Consider the following 20,384-nt stretch of genomic DNA (forward strand, 5'->3'; position numbering starts at 1 on the left):
GAAAATTTAAAGTTTCAAAAATCTGCTAAAGGCTTCAGGAATTTTCAAAAAGTCGCTAGAGGCTCCAAAACGGCTCGAAATTCACTTGCAGTACTTCGTAGCGTATTGAAATTAGTTTTTAGAATAAATTTCAGCTTTACAACTCCAATTTAATGAAATTTTGTGGGATATTCGAGTTTCAAAAATCTGCTGGAGGCTCCAAAACTGCTCAAAACGGGTTGAAACCGTTTAATCGATTTGGCATGTCGAAAATAGGGTATATCCCAAATTTCAGCTTTCTTGGTCAATTTGGTAAAATTTTGATTTATTTCCCTCATTTTTGGCCTGAATTGGATTTTCAAAAATTCACCAAAAATCGAAAAACGCACTTTAGCAATTGAAATTTTGACAGGTGATGAATTTTTGCATGATCTTTCGACCTACTTTTGTAAGGTTTGAAAAATTTCGTGCAAGTGCTATGATTGAAACGCAAAATCTGCGATTTCGGCTGACCTGTCAATCAAAATGGCCGCCATTTTCACGATTTTTTCCGGAAATGCCCCTCTTTGTGAACTCATATCTCTCTAGCTTTCAAGGGCATCTCCAGAGCCACAATTTGTTCTGGGAGATTATCAACTTGAACTGAAGGTTTTCTCGGAATTCGGTCAGAATCCTCATGTCATTTTTTCACCATGCGCCCCCCCCTCTAGAAAAAAATGAAACATAATAGGTACACCTTGTACATATATATTGTACGAAAATAACTTTCGAGTACGTTTATTACGACGATAAAAGTTACGACAAAGTAATCTTAAAATTGGATCCAACATTCGTGTTAGAAAATTGCCCTCTTCTTATCCTACTATATGCCACCAAGTTTGCACGTCCTTGGCATTCTACTAAGATGAAAGCCTGAGGCTTCAGTCACTCTCGCTGCTCGCTACTGTCTCAAACTCTTATTAATTTCAAACGACACGAATTTCCTTCTCTGACAAGTGAAATACACGCGTACGCTGTCTTACAGTACAGCAGACTGCAGGCAAAAGGCACGTCAAAAAGATGTGAAACTCGTATCGTGCCAGAATGCTCTTTGGAAAGCACCATATAGTATGTAAAGGTGTCGACATGAAGAGATACCTACCGAAACTTGCTGCTGCGAGTGCCTGTTTTCACATTTCGCAAAAAAATACGTATGTACTAAAAACTCGATAACGAGATCAAACTGGGATCTATGTACGTATAAGCTGCTTTTCTCGTCCTGGTTTCCATTGCTAGAGAATCGACCCTTTTCTTCGCGAAGTTTCTTGTCTACTTTATAATTTGGTTTATAAAAGTATTTTTTTTTTTCAAAAGCTTTTTATATTGGCTTTTATTGCGACTCGGAAGCTCGATCGGTTTATTTCGCTTTATGAAGTTAGGTATTATATTATTTATTATCTCGTACAAGTACTTATATTTCCTTTCTCTTCGCCATTCCAGTCTGACCGAGTTATATACCATTTCTGCGTAATATTTTTCTAGAAATTGTGTACCACCATCGAAATTATTCATTTGTAGTATCTATGTGCCTTCTATAGTACTTAAGTATGTGCATAGAAAGACAAATAAGAATATCTGCTATTTGTCTATTGCAATAGGTTATGGTATAGGATGCTATGAAAATGCGGGCTATGAAATTTTCAAACCATTGCAAACAAGTTTTAATCGATAGATACGGGATTATAATTCCTTCGAAAGTAAAAGGAGGAGTAACCTGTTACATTTCATCGCGCCTATGGTACATAGAACTTTTATAAAAGGGGACGTGAGGTCATCTCAGCACCTGTGTGAATCTGATTTTGAGCCAGGAGTCTATTGTCGAGTACGAGGGGATGCATTACTATCGTATTATAATTGATTCAAAATTTGACTAGTGAAATTCACAATGTCTAAAAGAAAATTGAGGAAATTTTTTTTTTTTTTTTGGAAATGGACTGAAGGCATCGCATAAGTTACGTTTAGGCCATTAAATGACTTGTTGAAAATTTTCCTCTCCTGATTCAACTCTTACTAACGAGGAAGGTATTCCAACTAGCGAAAATTTTTTGGCTCGGAAGGGATAAAAAATTGGATAGACCAAATATTTTCTAGCTCAGAATTTTCGAAGATTCTTTAGAAACTCAAATTTTATCAATTTTTTACTGCAAAAAAAAAATCATAATTTGATTGAATTGTAGTAAAAAACTGAAAGTTGCCATTTTCAAACTCCCAAAAATCAGCCGATCGATGAAGGATTTAAACCTGTCTGGAGTCTGCTGTCGATTTTGACTGGATTTTATAATTTGAGGAAAATTTCATTATAAAATTCAGATTCAGCTTTTTGAGTGATGAATTTTTTTGTGTGTTTTTCCCAATAATTGTTGCAATAAATTATCCATTTGAACTGGCAGGTACATGAATTTTAAAATATTTTTTCGAAAGCGTTTTATCACCTGATAATTTTTCCAATTCGGTTCTCCTCAATTTTTCCAACACTTACGAAAGAAAAATTTAAACACAACATTTCATCACATTTTTTTGACAGTTGATAAGAAAACATTTAATTTTGGGAAGTAAAAGAACAAAAATTTGGAAAATTTCAAATTAAATCGAAAAGAAAAATGAGATGTGAGCATCTCTATTAAACGTTCAAATTGAGAAATTACTAAATTTTCAAAACCATTTATTCTTATTACAAAAATAAATTATAATAGCAGTCAAAAAAAACTCAATTTTCAAATTAAGTGATGAGTTAATTTTTTTTCAAATAATATAATATGGGTCTATTTTATTTTTCAATGCAACTTTTTGCAGGATAACTTTCGAAATTCATTCGAATTCGTATAAGTTACGTAAAGTTTTGATAATGTAGATACCTCTACTGATGTGAAAATTTTACCGGATAGAGCCAGAGTTCTTGTCACGAAAAGGAAAATTGAGGAAAACGTAACGAAAACTGGAAAACGAATGGAATTGAAGTAGGTATCCTGCATAAAAGAATAGGTTGTTTGTATAACGGAAATTTTCAATTTAATTCGCGTTTTTTGTAAGCCAAGACCGATTCATTTTTTTAGTTATATAAAAAAATTTATCAACATGACAGTCTTGTCGAATAGATTCATAAATTTTATGCGAATTTGCAGCTCATATTGAATGGAGGAAATAAGTTTAAACTCAACTCTTTGAGCATGGTATTTGAAAAAAAAAAAAAAAAAAAAAAAAAAAAACTCGTAAGTACATATAATTTTGCCCGGGAATAATTTTACAATTTTTTGTGAAATTAGCAAAAAATGATTTGCGAAATACGAGTAAGTATTTTCGAAAATAGGCTACCTATAAAAAGTTCAACTTTCAAAATTTCTGTTTATTTCTACTAAGAAGTACAAGTTTACACGACGCGTTTAGTCATAAAATTTTCATTTTATTTTTTTTTCTTTTGAAATGAAAATTATTTTAATATGAAACATTTTTTTCCTGGGATTTTTCCCCCCGAAGTCTCGAAGAATTTCATTTTTTTAATGTAAGGGCCACAGTTTTGTCGAAAACTGTGTCATAATCGTACAAAATAAATAATATACTCGTAGCAGTATTTCGATCGCGAGTTAATGAATTGAATTCACCAGTGATGCAAAACTGAAACTGAGGTGAAGAAATTGAAACTAAAACTGAAATGTTAAAATTTTGCCATCACTAGAATTCACAATTTTCTCAAAAAAAAGTACGAGAATGAAAATAAATCAATAAACTGATATGTCTTAATGAACTGCTTACGATTTTTAAAAGCTTTAAAATTAAATTTATCTCGTTGAGATGAATTCGTTAATTTCTTGTGATGTGTAGATGTAGAATCTTTTATTAAAAAGAATTTTGAAACCTTCAAGAAAATAATAAGAATTTTTGTCACATTTCCAATAAGTTTTGAAAATAAGAATATTTTAAAACAAGAAGTCACTCTGGTGGTATTTTTTAACGAAGTCATTGATTCAAATCATGGTAATCTCAATTTAAAAATTTTTAATTCAATCAGGGATTTCTTGATAATTTAAAAAGAAATTAACGAAAATGGATGTTTTAGTGATACTGAGGAGGAGATTTGCTTCTTTTAAGGAGTATTTAAAAAACAAAAAGTTTTGCTAACGACTTAATGTATCGAGAAATATGTCAAAATTTGTCTATATATTTCAACAAGAATTCAGCTTTTGTTATTTTTATTGTATTCGTGCAGTTTTTCAGTTCTTCTCTTTTCTTATTTATTAGAAAATTTGAAACAAACATCTTTTTTCACTCCATTAAAACAAAAAAAAAAATCATTAAAAAAAAGTAATATCATTTCAATTTTTAGTTTTTTTTTTTTGTTTTTTTATTATCTTCATATTTATTTTTTGAATGGGTAGATATGTACATGGAAGTAGGTATTCTAATTATTTTCGATTTCGTTATTGTAATTTTTTCACTTTTAATTTTCTTTCTTTTTGTTCAGTTGCTGAAATGCTGTAGGTATTAATGCTACACCCTCAAAAATGATATAAAATAATGATTTGGAATGCTTTTTGGCTTTGCATGAATTATATCTGCAGAAGATAATATTTGAAGTTTTTATTTTAGGTAAATATTTGTATTTTGAATTCAATTCAGAAATTATTATGTTCATTTCGAAGCATCGATTATGGCGTGGCATTGGAAATTTGAATGTTTCGAAAACAACGTTAACTCATCTAGCACACGTGGACGTAAAGTTGTTTCATTCAAGAGTTGTTAATTTGAAACCACCTCTAATTCTTGAGCACGAAAAACGTATAGAAAAGCTGAAATAGAAAATATCGTCGATATACTTAGATACTAAATTAACGTAGGTATGTATCAAGTTGAATATTCAGCTACGATGGTGATTTTTTGCTGATCATTTTTTAGATAACATGTATAATTCGGAAAATTCCCACTCAAAAGTCGGTCTAATTTTAGCCAGAATTGATAATCATGCAAAAACCATTAGTTATTTTACAGCTTGAAATGGACGCGATGGTTCTGTATGTGAGTTTTTTATTTTTATGTCGAATTACATGTATGTGAGCTAAATTGAAAGTAAGTACATCAATTGTTAAATTCTATAAAAAAATGGATTAGGTAAAAAAATTTCGAGTTATTTTTATTTCCTATAGCTCGAGGTTCGTGTTTGAATTTCTTGCAAATTTTTGCAACTTTAAAGAAACATTGATATCAAAACATTTTTTTTTATCAAGTACTTGGTATTTTAAAACTGAACTTTTGAATTTCTCACAGAAGTTGAAACATTTCTAGAAGCAATGGCTCCCTAAGTCTTAGTAACCTTACAAGAGTACTTTTACAATTCATCAATTGTGATCGAGCTGCAATATGTTTATCTGTGTCGAAAAGTTCCCTATTTTAGGATCGGGAGCTAGATTAGGCTTCAAAATTCAGGGTAAAAATGAAAAAAGATTCTGATCATCAAGCTTGAACTTCATTCGTGGTGAATATTCGCATCATTAAAGGATTTTTCACAAATCACAACATTTGAATTGTATCGAAAAACTTGCTTCAGAGTGTCATTTTCTTCCTGTACCGGTTTGTGGATTTCTTAAAATCAGAGAGGGGGGGGGGTGATTCTGAAATTTTTCCAAATTTTCACCCCAGACCCCTCTCCTTACTAGTAGTTTTCATGCTAATTAGCCAGATGTGGTCCGAACAAATTTCAGAAGAGGGAGTTGGAAACAAAAATGTGGAATAATTTTAAATATGTTCAAAAACGATGCTTTTTTCAACCCTTCAACTTTGGTCAGATAAAAAAAAAGGAAACTGATCTAGCTGGAGCGAAACGATGGCGAAAGCTTTGAAAAATCGATAATTCTAAACGTAAAAAAACATCGTTCTTGAATTTTTGATGATGCAAAAAGTTAAAAATTTATAATTTAAAACGTAAAACATCATTTCTGAATTTTTGATGATACAAAAAATTGGTTTTACTGGCTTTAGCATTTTTCAGTTTTCAAGAAATTGGGATATTTTTAGAAATATGAATGGACTCGAGCAAGGCGAGGTCAAAATCTCTGAAAAATTCGCACTTCTTCATTTTTTTCAGAATGCATCGGACAGACTTTTTTTGTTTTTCGGGAAATTTCAATTAAAACAACTTTATTTTTGATGCGAGACGTCAATTTTTCAACTCTATAACTTTTCCTGTTTTAGAAACCCTCGAATCCAATGGAACCGGTTCAAAAAACTTTGAAAATTTAGGTATAATTCATGAAGTAAAAGCCCATGATTTTTGGTAATTTTGGTAGATAATTCTTGGATTTTCTCTGCTTACACAATTTCTTCCCAACTTACCTAATTTTCCCCAAAGCGATTCCCTACTTTTCGCATAATTTTCTCTTGTAGGGGGCACCCCTCACACCCTTTGATTCGGCACGCCACTGCTTAAAATGAAAACAATATTGCTAATTAATATTTACGAAAATTGAAGCCAAAATATTCAATCAAATGTTTTCATTCTCGAATTTGTTGATAAGATTAGGTATTCTACTTTCAAGTCAAGTATGTAGATAGGTGCGAATACGTTGAATACTTGTAAATTATAAAACTTAATAACCTCGACTTTCAAAATCACCTTTATCGTACATTGATAAAGAAATTGAAGTTGTTGATTGATTGATGGGTGATTTAAGTAGGTACCTATTATGTAGGTAGGTATACCTTACAATTTCGAATGTCTTTACAAATTACACGACGACGTTGAAGCAAGTACATATGATAATTATTTGGTCATCCGATATTATATTTTGTTGGTAAGGTAAAAGTTATGCCAACGAACCTCTTCCGTAGGCTGATTTTTACGTCACTCTAAAAATAACAAACTGAAAACGTACAATACGCCCACATAAACGCAATTCATTGTAAATTACGTCGGACCAGCGAGGGATAACAAGTAGAGGTGTTTTTGAAGCCGACCACGAGACGAGTTCGCGCTCGGTTTGCTGTATGCCGACATAATACCGCAATTCCAGCCCTATAGAGCTCACCCCGACCGAGAAATTATACGCGATGGAGATGGAGAAAAATTTGCAACTTTATCACCAGGCGGGGACATATTAAAAACTTTCAAGTCCGTTGTAATCTTAACGCGAAAACCTTGTAGATGAATTATCGTCGACTTGTACGTATATACCTAGACCTACCTCAGCACATCCCGGAAAATGATTTGCTGTTCGTATAGTCAGAAAATTTCACCGAGATGAGCTTTGAAAACTAAATGTAAGACGTGCATTGTGCAACTCCATACATAGGACCACCTACGTAAACTTACGTTTCTGTTGCCTCAAAACTGAACCCAAGAAATAGGGCTTTGAAGAATAAACTTTGAAAAAAAAATCGTGCCGGAGCTGCCAACTGATTCACTAATTAGGTATATCAATTATAGCTCGTTGAAGGAGTTATCTAAGATAGTAAACTTGATCGGTGAATTTACCCAAAATCCATCACATAGGTACTTATTTATGTACTTACATATAAAATTATGTACAGTAATATTTTACCTAGTCCCATATGGCTCTGATTTCTTTCCGAATTTTATCGTTATTTGAGCTGAAATTTCATTAGTTTGCACTTTAACTTGTTATAAAGTTATTATCAATTTACGTTTTGCACGTTACTGAGGTATCTATCTACTTCTACATGTGCCGAAATGTTCGAAAATCAAACTGATATAACAATCAAGGTTACAAATACTTGAAGCCTCGACATAGCCACGCTGCTACCACGTGACCAGCAATAGTCTAACTTTGGGAAAATCAATCATCTCGCAATTATTTCAACATCAATAAAATCTGTATACTTTTTCAATTGAAATAAATCTTGAAATAGTGTGAAATTTGAGCCTACATCATTTGATTTTTCAACATTCCGAGAAGCGGTAGCTAAAAGTTTCGCACCTCATAACAAATCTTTAAGAAGGCGGGGGGGGGGGATGAAGTTGAAATTATATTCAAGTATTTTTGTTGTCATTTCTGTTTTTTTTTTTCAACCTGAAAAATGATGTTTTCAACATTTATTTATTTGCCAGACGTTTTCTCTGTGATAAAATTGGGAAAGTTTTCGTGTTTCCAGAGTTTTTTTCGAATTATTCTCGTCTTAAGAATTATTTTTTCAGGTTTAAATGAAAAGCGTCCTAATCGAATCAGTGGGCGACGAGAACTCCGGTTTAATTTCTTTTTAAATCAATCGGAATTCAATTATGGGGGTGAGGGAGAGGGGATAAAGTTTCTCCGATGACGGCTTAGTAATTTCGCGTAAATAATTTTTGAAGTTTAAAATGTTGAAAACTCAAATTAGAAAATTTAACGTACATAAATACGTACCTACATATTCCAAAAATTTAGAGCCCCTGGTTCTCAAAATATGATCTATGATCTATGATCCGTTGATCACTGATCACTGATCACTGAAGCAACTAGCAAATGAGCTCTTCGGTTACTCATTGATCGATTTTGATATTTTTTTTTTCAAATCGAAGCAGCGAAATTCAGCTGTCCAATTGTAAAGTTTAGGGCTCTACAAAATTCTATTAGTCGGGGAGCCTAATTAAGGATAAATTGCACCCCCTCCCCCGGTCGATCTTCAAGGGCAACTTTTTTCTTAAAGGGGGAGTCCTAAGGAACATTCCTAGCCCTTGTACTCAACAAAAAAAAGTGGCCCTACTTACAAAATGGTGGCCATTTTGAGGTCAGCCGAAATCGCAGATTTTGCGTTCCAACATAGGACTTGCACAAAATTTTTCAAACCTTACAAAGGTAGATCGAAAGATCAAACCAAAATTTATCACCTGAGAAAATTTCAAGTGCTAAAGTACGTTTTTCGATTTTTGGTGAATTTTTGAAAATCAAATTTAGGCCATAAATGAGGAAAAAAATCAAAATTTTACCAAATTGACCAAGAAAGCTGAAATTTGGGATACACCCTATTTTCGACATGCCAAATCGATTGGAAACTGTTTCAAACCGTTTTGAGCAGTTCTGGAGCCTCCAGCAGATTTTTGAAACTTTAAATTTCTTTAAAATTTTATCAAACGGAGATAGAAAGTCAAAATTTGTTCTGCAATCTAATTTCAATGCAACTAATTTCAATACGCTACGAAGTCGTCTGCAGAGGGATTTCTAGTCGTTTTGGAGTTTCCAGCGACTTTTTGAGAGATCATGTGGTGTTTTTTTGAAAATTGAAATTTTCAAAAAGTAGCTGGAAGCTTCAAAATCATTTAAAACCATTTGAAACCACCATGTAGTAGACTTCATATCGTATTGAAATTAGTTTTCGAAGTAAATTTCAGCTTTCCAACTCCATTTTGGTGAAATTTTGTGGGAATTTCGCAAGTTTCAAAAATCTGCTGGAGGCTCCAGAACTGCTCAAAACGGTTTGAAACAGTTTCCAATCGATTTGGTGGGTCAAAAATTGAATGTATCCCAAATTTCAGCTTTCTTGGTCAATTTGGTAAAATTTTGATTTTTTCCCTCATTTATGGCCTAAATTTGATTTTCAAAAATTCACCAAAAATCAAAAAACGCACTTTAGCACTTGAAATTTTGACAAGTGATAAATTTTTGCTTGTACTTTCAATCTCCCCTTGTACATTTTGAAAAATTTTGTGCCAGTCCTATGTTGGAACGTAAAATCTGCGATTTACTCTGATCTGTCAATCAAAATGGCCGCCATTTTGTAAGTTGGGTCACCTTTTTTTTGAGTACAAGGGCTAGAAATGTTCCTTAGGACTCCCCCTTTAAGAAAAAAGTTGCCCATGAGGATCGACGGGGGGGGGGTTGCAATTTATCCTTAAGTGGGCTCCCCGACTATATGTGTGATTATTTCTATGTTATGGGCAATATTATGAGTCGACGTTTCAATTTCGAATTTGTTACATAGTTTTTTTTTGTTTTGTTTTGACATTATATGTAATTTCTCGATATGAAATAAATTTTTAACCGATTTTGAGATTATTCATTTCAAATTGGATTGGAGGGGGCAGTGTTTGATCGTTAGGAAGACAGACAACCTTGAAAGGCCAGAGAAACGAGTCAGTTACCTTAAATGGTCAGACATGTAAACAGACGACCTTGAGAAGACACACAGATAGGTCAATGACCTTGAGAGGCTAGCCAGGTTGTCACGATAAGCCATGCTGACGGGTCAATGACCTTAAGTGGCTAGCCAAACGAACAAATGACCTTGAGAAGCCGGACAGATGGGTCAATGACCGTGGAAGGGCATCCAGACAGGCAGTTCAATGATCTTCAGTAGCCACACAGACGGGCAGGCCACCTTGAGAAACCAGACAGATTTTTGATATTTTTTTGAGGAGCTGCTCTGTGAGTTGTCATGTTATGATAGAAAAAATGAGCGAAATGCTTCTTTCTTGAGTGGAGAAATTAGCAGTGGCTCTTCGTATACTTCAATCGAGGATTTTGAAATTACCTATTCCATTTTCTGCGTAAAGTTCATTAAACAAATTTTCGTGACTTTGAAAACCTGATTTTTTCACTTTCACTACCTATATTTTTATTTTAACGGTTTCGATTTTTTTTTGTTTCAGGAAATTGGCGATAAGTTGTTCATATGGAAAATGTGCCACTGGGTAAGTGATACTTATCTGCGTACATATTGCCTACTTACCATTATGAAAAGATGAACTGTAGGCATAAAAGAAAAGAAATGAAACGAAATACGTACAAATAGGTACATACGAGTATGATATAGTTGGAAATTCGAAGATGAGAAAAAGTGCAATCGACATAGAAAAGTTGGTAAAACTCGACGATCTCTTGTGACCTTTTAAATGAACGCGCTGTCAAAAACCCATCTTATCAGGTGGAATTAAATTTAAAAGCTTTAGGTTACGATCGAAGGCGGCGAGAATATTGTACTTGTACTTTTGTTTTCGTCATTGTCGCATATTCCAGTATCGAGTTTGGGTATCGAATTACCCCATGTATTCTTAAAAGCTTGGTAAGAAGTTCGACTTGCGAGAAACGCATTAAAATGACAAAAAGCAGATAATATTGTAGGCACTCGTGTTGCGAGCATTTTATCATGGCAACTGTAGGTAGCGTATTTTTTTAAAATTTGAAGTATGTATAGTGTTGTTGTTTTGAAAAAAAGGGGATTGAAAAATATCATCGGAATTACGAATTGTGAATCCGAAACGAACGGATTAATTAATTGGAGATTTATTTTGAAACGAGACTGGAACATTGGCTGGGTCACGAACGATGGTTTCCTAAAGGGAGTACAACAGATGATAGAAAGTCTTCAAGAATCGAATAACAAGTGCCTGCATTTATTATCGTGATGCAAAAATTCAACTAGGGAGGCATGATCTTTGACTTGTGATTTTCGAAAATTAAATTGAATATAGGTACCTCGTGTTATTCAGCTCCCCAATGAAAAATCATCAAATGCAGGTACGAATACTCGTAGATATAGACGTACCACTCAACTATTTTGAAAATTAACTTTTTACTCTTTTTGATAACCCTTCACTGTTCTATTTCACCACATCGGTCCTCGAAGTCTATTTTTTACATAAAAGTCGAGCAATTTTTACCCCTCCAGCTTGCGTATTTATTGGCAAACCACCCCCACCTTGACTTTGAACTGGGGCGTTATTTTTAACAGGAAAAGTTTTCTTATTTGTATCATCTGGTGGAAATAAGAAGCCATTGATGCTTGTTCTGCCATGCCATATTGGTTATAAGTTTCAATTCTTTATACGCGCGAATATGTTATCGATGCTGCCTGAGAAGAGGTGTCGATGTTTTCATCGTTTTTCGACGCAGTTATAGATGAATGCCTAGCTCATTGACTTGGCTTGGCTTATTCCTTGTTGATTTCCTATTTTTACCCCCGTGCATTATATGACGTAACAACAACGTCGGTTTCGTTCGTATGGAAGACTTTTTATTTCAAATACGACGTACTGTGTCAATAATGATTGCGGTAGTAGATTATTATTGAAAAACTCAGCGTGTAGGTAGCTTACGAGATGTAGCGTTGTAATTTCACAACATACCTATTTTTCTGCTGAAATGAATCTGTTTAGCGCTTACCTACCTATACATATGAGTTGTTGATAAAATTTCATAAACAGATTTTCGCAGAAAAACAACTCACGATTGGCGGTGTGAGAATGTGAGAAAGAAAGGCGATACTTTTTATGAGAAGTTTCTGCTGTACTTTTAGGTGTTGAGCTCGTTTTTTTTTCTATTTCTTTTTTGGGTGTTTGTAATTACTTGATTATTTCACCCATCGTGTGAGATTTAAATCGAGTTGTTGAGGTCTGATGTTTGGAGGGACCAAAAGTTTTGCCATTTCTCAAGTGTGTTTTGGGTGAAGATATATTTAAGGTCGTCAGCTGTGATAAATGTGAGAGGAGAAAGAGTAGTGGCGGATTTTGCATTTTCATCTACAATTTCATTTCCTGTGATTCCAACATGGTTTGGCTACGGCCGCATATTCGAATGTACCGATTAGTAGAATACAATAGAACCAGAGGAGGTAAAAACTGTATCCGAATGTCCGAAGCGAAATGACCGCCAATGTCCCAAAAGGTGTATCCGAATGTCCGAAGTAAAAAAAACCTTGTATGACTAGGGATTCCCAAACATATCTGGGTTTTGACGAATATGGAACCCAATGAAAAGTACAACTACATACCTTGCATGTAGCATAAAAATACCTAGATAAGCGTAAGGTCGATGAAGATGGGCTCATGAAACCCCAAAATAGATTTATGAGAGGCCCCACTCCCAATCCTGGAATTATGATCGACTGTATAGCCTAAGCCTTATTGCATTTCTACTTCAGGAAAATCAGGCTAAAAGCCATTGAGAAGGCACAAAAATTTACTTTTTTACAGCTGAAAAGTCTAAACCCTTAAAAGGCATATCAAGGACCCCCTCAAAACGCACATGCAAATTTTCCAGCCTTCCAAGTCGATTTGTGAGGTTTCTCTTCTCCGAATTGCTCTAAAAAGTTGATTTTGATTTTATTTGACCTTTATCACCTGCTTTTGTTTCTCCCTCTCAACAATTTGGACATACCTCAATTTTTTAGCCAAAGTAATCTCCACTCATATTTTTCAAATCCAACGTAAAATCACACAAAATATGAAATTCCTCTGGCTAAAGCTGAAAATAATGTTCTTATAGTCCAAGAAGAGGGGGAGGGATGAAAAAAAAATTGTTCAAAACATATGTGCCTATAATCTTGATTGAGAACTGAAGAAAATTCTAAAATATCTTTCTTGATCTTACAATATTACGAGTAGATCATTTCATGACTATTAGGTAGGTATACCTTTTCTCTGATATCCAACATTTGCCTATATAGGCTAGTACGATTCATTTTAATAATCTCCAAATTTTCAAAACGTAAACCTAAGTGTTCTTTTCCAATTTCAAAAATCAAAACAATTTCACAGGTAAGTTTTCAACTATTTTTTCCAATTTTTGAAATTACTGACAAAAATTATTTAAAAATTGGCACCACTGCCTAACAAAATATTTCCCTGGTTTCAGAAATGATATCTTTCTACAATTTAGCATAATTATTAATTAATGCGAAATATTTGCCAAGAAAAATTTTTTGAACTAGGTACATTATATTCAACAGATGTACCTAGAACTACTTTAGAAACCCCTGTAAGCGCAAAAATCCAAACGGACATTCAGATACACTTTTTGGGACATTCGCGGTCATATTGCAACGGACATTCAGATACAGTTTCTACCCCCCATGGTTCTACTGATAACCACTAATCGGTACATTCGAATATGCACCGGTCAGAAAATAGATTTTGGATAGCAGTTAGTGAACTGAGGGAATCACTCTGAATTAAGAAAGACTTATTTTCTGATTCATAAGTGAATATATCAGAGAGGGGTTATAGGACATTTGCGCACAGTTTTATAACAATAGGACAAGAAATGATTAATGGATTTTTTTCAGAAAACAGGACATTTGCGCACAATGTTCATTTTATGTCAGGGGCTTCCAAAATGTTGACGAAAATAACCACCCAACTACTAATCAAACCACCGCAATTGGTCTTCATTCTTCAACCCTCCCGGGGGTTGGTAGGGGGGTGCTTGATTTTTCAAGTAACACACAACTGAATCATTTGATAAACGAATTTGGACGTGCGATGTATCGAATATGTAGTATGTTTTTAAGGTCACTTAATAAGAATATGAACTTATTTTCTGGTTCTAACGCCTCAAAGCCATTCTGCATCCCGAAAAGGGGACCAAAACTATGAGAAATTGTGAAAAGTTGTGTGATACTATGGAATGGTATGTTTTCAAGGTTGCTGAGAACGAATATGAATGAACTTATTTTTTGGGTCCAGCCCCTCAATGTCCCTCTATGCCCCAAAAAGGGAGCCAACATTTTGAAAAGTCGTGAAAAGTCGAGTGATATATCGAATGGTATGTTTTCGAGGTCGCTCAGTACGAATATGAACTTATTTTTTTATTTTAATGCTCGCTTAAATAAAATATTTCTTGATCGTTTGGGAACCGCTGATGAAAATGGGTAATTCTGCTGCTTCACAATAAATGCTATCTATTGGAGAGGAATAGAGGGCTCCTATACAGATCCTTAGGGCTGAATTTTGAATTGTTTTTAAGATATTAGAAGTCTTATTTGAGATATTTGCAAAGCATGGGCTTCCATACTCAATTTTACTGCGGATTAGAGATTTATACAAGTGAAGTAATAGTTTGCTGGATGGATTATACTTAGTATTTCTGATTATTTTCAACTAATTTAGGTGTTTCATGAGATCTGATTTCACTTTTAGGAAATGAGGAGTCCAATTTAGTTTTCTATCAAAAATTAAGCCAAGAAATTTAGTGGTGGTTTTGAATTCTAAAGAGTGTCCTTTGAAGTTGAGAATGAGATCTGGAGGAATCTTATTTTTTTTTTTTGGTGAAAAGTATACAGTGGGTTATTGACTCTGAGAAGGCTAGACCATTAGAATCTGCCCATGATTCAATTTTTTCAAGGGTTTCTTGGATTACTTGAAGAGCTAGTTAAATATTATTTGAACCAAAGGAAATGTTTATATCATCAGCAAAGATTCTCAGAGAAAAGGGTCTAGAAACAACATTGGAAATGTCATCAATCAAAACAGCAGACGCAAAAAAGCCTAAGTTGCTGGGCGTCTCTAAATAAAAAATTTATTCATTCATTCAAGTATAAATAAAACTGTGCTAAGAACTGAACCTTGGAGGACTCCATTTTCAATTTCAAAAAACTCTCGAGTATGTATTGTTAACTCGCACTCTAAAAGTATGGTTTATTAAGAAATTCTGAATAAAGTAGGCCAAATGTCCTCTAATTCCAATGGAATGTAATTTTTGGAGAATTTTATAACGCCAGGCTTTATCAAATGCCTTTTCAAGATCAAAAAAGACTGAAAGAACACTATCTTTATTCTGGAAGGCTGAACTAATTTCTTTTTGGAGACTAAAGAGGTGGTCTAGGGTAGATCTTTTCTTTCTGAAACCAATTTGATAAATGCTAAGATAATTTGAGGAATCAATGTACCAATTAAAACATTTAATAACCATTTTTTCAAGTATTTTGCAATGAACTGAAGTTAAGGAGATGGGGCGATAACTAGATGCCAGATTTGGGTTTTTATCAGGTTTTAATATTGGAATGATTGTTGCAGTTTTCCACAATTTTGGGAAGGAATCAGAAGTACAAATTTTGTTATATAACTGAAGTAAGTCTTCTTTTCCAGTGTCTGAAAGGTACTTTAACATGTGAGGGTGAATTTCATCAGGTCCAGGGGATGAATCTCTTTAATGTTGTAGTTTAGACAATGATTCAACTCTTCAAGAAAAAAAGAGAGTTGTATGGTTCTAGATTTTGAGATGAAAAGTCTAAGGGGGTGGATTCTATTTGTGTTTTTACGTGCTTGGAAAGCAGAGCTATAAGAGGCAGTTGCAATGAAGTAATATTTTTCTGAAAAATTTCGATGGGTACAAACTCGTGTGTGATTACATCATTTTTAATTTTTTAAAGTTATTTTAAAGTAGAATGCTTTTTAAACATAGGGTGTATATTATTTAATATGTAGTTGTAGATACTCTACTGTTTTTATGCTACTTTTTTCATCATTTAATTTGACTGTATTAATTTTCATGTTCTTTTTACAATATTTCGTCTTTTGTTCGTCTTTTTTACTGGTTCTCTTTGAAAATAGATCAATTTTACCTTGAATTAATTTTGATCCCTCTCCCTTCTTCCTACCAAAAAATGTAAATATTTCTCGCTCAAAGTCCGGTGTTTTTTTTTTTGTTGTTGTTGTTTTTTTTTAAAGGAGAAATTAACAATGCCAAAATTTAGAAAAAAATCTTGTTTCCCTTCATTTCCCCCCTCATTCTTTTCGTTTTCTCCAGAAATAAAAATATTTTTGGATTTCAACTTGTACAGAATCTTTGAACTAGCCCTCCAGAAAATTTACATCTCACCCTGTTTGTTACACACCTTAATTTAATACTTCCCAGAAATCAAACTGAAAATGATATGAAATAACTACTCAAAAGAATTTTTAGATACGCATAAAAATTTACTGATTGTATTTAGTAAGTCGGAAGTACGATTACATCGTGTTCATAACATTGAACTTAATCTCAATCGATGTGTGCAATGTAATGATTCGTTGATTTGTAAATAAATTACTTATCCATTCTAAGTAATGAATTTAAAAAAGCACCTTTAGAACGGTGATAATTCGTATCGTACGACGCGTCTAACTCTCGCTGAAAATAAACGAAGCGTTACTCGAGTTAATTGAACCTATTCGAGCTGCGAATGATAATAAAAAAAAAAGTATCGTGTTCGATTAAGATATAGGCAATTTGGCGGAATTAAGCTGTGCATTTTGATAAGATTCTCTATCGATTTGTCTCCCTTCTATTCGTGGATAATTTTATAACTCAACGTAGGAAAATCGAATTGCTTCGTTGAGGAAAGGAAAAAAAGATCAATCAATCAAAACGGCAAGTCGGCAACAGTATTGAAAAACAGCCATCTGTTAATTAAGAACTTATATACCTACTCGCAGAAGATTAGTACTCTTTGGTCACGATTTTTATTCCCAGAGGTGAATTTTTCCATTAAAACTCTGCCTGCTGTTCTGAATAGAAAAAGTTGCCCTTTTATTTAATACTCAGCTCATTTTTCAGTTCGAAACAGAATTTCATCCAGCAACAGTTGACCTTTCTGGCCTCTTGTACTCATTTGAAATTTTGAAAATTTTTTTAAAAAATAATTGAAAAATGTGGAATTTAAAGTTATACCTACCATACTTAATTTTCTGAATAGGTATTTCGACATGTAAAATTTAGATACTTAATTAGGTACCGTATGAAGTGATAAAACTAAACAGATGGGTATAAAAACATTCTTACTCACCACAAGCTCCATACGAGTAATTCCTATTCATATCCCATTGACGCAGAATCCCAGTTTTTTCATTTGATAATTCTAAAGGAAACATTCTTCATTTGGAAATACAATTTAGGTAGATTTTCATGAAAGGAAACGTCAAATTTTCTGGTCGTGGGTTGAGGAAGCCATCAGTGACGCATACGTTGACCATGTACTATTTCAACACACGAACAAAATAGTTAGATACTGAAATGATACTGAAATCTATCAACAATCTTATTGGAAAAAAATTCGTATATTTCTCGTGTCTAGGTGGTAATAGATATGGGCTGTAAATATTATATAGCTATTCGTAATCGGTGGTAGCCTATGTAATTCTTCTGTTACGCAAAATAAAAGTCAAGATTAAGTTATCAGCTTGAAATGAAGTGAAACAGTTTGAACTACATATTGATTATAAATTATATTTTTAGTAGGTAGGTGGGTTAGGTTCAGGTAACAAGAAAACTAGATTAAGATTAACGGAAACGCTTCGATGATTTACTTAATACAATCGGTTATTTTTTCAATGCACGTGTACCAAGGTATGAGTGGTATTTTGCCTAAAAGGGTAGAGCAGGTTGAGGGGTCGAATCGGCCCTTCGTGGTTTTTCAAAAAGATACTGGGCTCAAGAGGTCGACTAGGATGAGAATAAATTTTGAAAAAAAATTTGGAGCCCACAGCCATTATTTTGAAGCTATTATAAAATTTTTATTAGTCTCTTATAAGTACATATTTTATTTTAAAACTCGCCGTTTTATTTTTTGAAAATTCGTATAAGTATGTATTTTTTTCCAAATGTTGTTTAAATTTTTCATTAATTTTTTAAAAATTTGTTATGTTGAAAAAAAATTTTTATTTGCCCAATTTTATTACATTAACAAGACTCTTGAAGGCGAAAATAAAATCAAAAATTGAAATTATATTTTCGACATCCGTTGCTTAAAAAAATCGTGGGATGTTTGAAGGGCTCTATACCAGTTGCGCTTTTTCCCCTATTTTTTCGATTTTTTTTTGGTCAGTTGCGCTTTTCAGTAGAAGCAATAATTTTTACCCACTTGCGCTTTTCGGTTGTTTAAAATTCCGAATGTGTTCCCAAAATTGAAAGAATTGAAAGATACAAACTAATGAACGAACGAACGAATTATTTTTATTACATACCTAACATACCGAATCCGTCTGATCTCACCAAGGGGAGCATTTTTTTTTTATTATACTCTCATAGGTACTGTCTACCCACATACACGGTAATGGGGTAATATAACAGAATCTAACTACCCGCAATTTTTGCAATTTTTTTTTTGAAAATGTAAAATTGCCAGAAATGTGGTGAGGGAACAGAATTTTTGCGGTTCCCTCAATTTTGAGGAAAATACTCAGGTAGTTAGATACTGTGATGCTAACCATTGGTACGCGTCACAATATCTAACTACCTTACTTTTTTTGCTTTAAATCGCGGGAGGATGTGTACGGTGATGAATGCCAAAACAACGAGTCGAGGCTTTTTACATACCTATTATAATTTTGGGGAATATTCGAGCAGAGTGTCAACACTAGATTTGAAGCAATTTATTGCATTTCTTACGTGTTTTTTGATGTAAACTAGTAGAAAATGAGGAACAGAGACGAATATAATGTGAATAGCTGTTACCTGTGATCAATCAAAGAAAAAATTGATGTAGTTACATACTGTTCTATGCACCATGGGTATCTATCATAATATAATATCTAACTACCTTGATTCATACGTGAATATTCAATATATGTACTGGAAAAATGAATCTAATTACGCTGTATTTCAGCATTACGTGATTAATTATACTTTTATTCATTTTTTTTGAAGAAATACTGAGTAAAACTATGAATTGATGTCAAATTCACGTTTGCTCGTGAGAATTTCGAGGGGTATCGGTCACGGGGAGGCTGCGGAGGCGCTGAGACCATCTCCTTACATCCACACGGAGAGGACTGACACATATATGAACTCTGTTCATAACCAAAAATATCAGAAATTTTGAATAATGAGGCTAAAATTTGAGAAAAGCGACCTTAAAGAGGCGCGCCGGTGGACCGGTGCTATCTCTTTACATCTAGACAGACCCATATGAACCCTGTTCAAGTATTCATGACCAAAAAAAATTCAGGAATTTGAGACAATGTGACTGAATGAGTAGAAGAGATGCGCCGCGCATGCGCCGCGATTGCGCGGCGCGCCGGGACCATCGCCTTGCATCTGCACCATCCCTACACACACATATGTATGTATTAAGCTTTGTTTATAGCAAAAAATGAGGTAGTTAGATTCTATGATGGTCACCCCATGGCATTTGGAACAGTATCTAACTACTTCAAGTTTGCTTTTAAAAAGCATTGGTAACTGCAGCTATAGAATGTTATACTTTGTATTTTATGGCATATTCTTGCTCCTTGCTCAAGAAAACAAAAAAAAAAGGAATAAAACATGAATTCATGCAACACATTACCTACAGATTTTTTTCATTATTTTTCAAAAAAAAAAGCCTCGATTCGTTGTTTTGGCATTCGTAACATCACGAGAATGTTCCTCTTCCGCACAATAATCCAATATCAACGCCATAAAAGAACGACTTTGCACAAACATACTCGTACTATCAAAATTTCCAAACTTTGAGAACCCCTGAAATTGGTTTTTAAGAAGCGCAAGTGGTATTTAAAGAAGCAGGCTTGGAAAAGCACAACTGGTCAAAATAAATTGAAGGAAAAGCGCAAGTGGAAATCACCGGTTTGAAGACATTGGAAAAGCGAAAAATTTATTGTAAAATTTTGCCTTGTTTATCCCTCCTCTTTTAAAAAACTCCCAAGTGTTTAAAAAAGTCCTGCTTAAAGTCCTGCTTTTCTATTTTGG

At 33.7% G+C, this 20,384-nt stretch overlaps 2 protein-coding genes across 7 annotated transcripts in view; one reads left to right on the forward strand and one right to left on the reverse strand.

Moving 5' to 3' along the window:
- Positions 1 to 20,384, forward strand: part of LOC135846809 (uncharacterized) — a 208,227-nt gene that overhangs the window by 129,284 nt on the left and 58,559 nt on the right. For all 5 annotated transcript variants that reach the window (XM_065366092.1, XM_065366095.1, XM_065366094.1 and 2 more), the window contains one exon: positions 10,592 to 10,633. Coding sequence is in view for 2 of the 5 variants with exons in the window: in XM_065366095.1 (XP_065222167.1) it covers positions 10,615 to 10,633 (19 nt within the window). In the remaining 3 variants the exon portion in view is untranslated. The remainder of the gene's footprint in view (positions 1 to 10,591; positions 10,634 to 20,384) is intronic.
- LOC135846807 (sodium/hydrogen exchanger 9B2-like) overlaps positions 1 to 20,384 on the reverse strand; it is a 131,962-nt gene that overhangs the window by 90,691 nt on the left and 20,887 nt on the right. Inside the window, exon 2 of one of the 2 annotated variants that reach the window (XM_065366089.1) lies at positions 17,485 to 17,674. In XM_065366089.1, the coding sequence (XP_065222161.1) occupies positions 17,485 to 17,569 (85 nt within the window). In that variant the 5' untranslated portion in view covers positions 17,570 to 17,674. Of the gene's footprint in view, positions 1 to 7,547; positions 7,705 to 17,484; positions 17,675 to 20,384 lie in introns of those variants that run through there. The other variant, XM_065366090.1, reaches the window with a different exon arrangement.

Source organism: Planococcus citri, chromosome 5, assembly GCF_950023065.1.
Source record: "Planococcus citri chromosome 5, ihPlaCitr1.1, whole genome shotgun sequence".
NCBI classification, from domain to species: Eukaryota; Metazoa; Arthropoda; class Insecta; order Hemiptera; family Pseudococcidae; genus Planococcus; species Planococcus citri.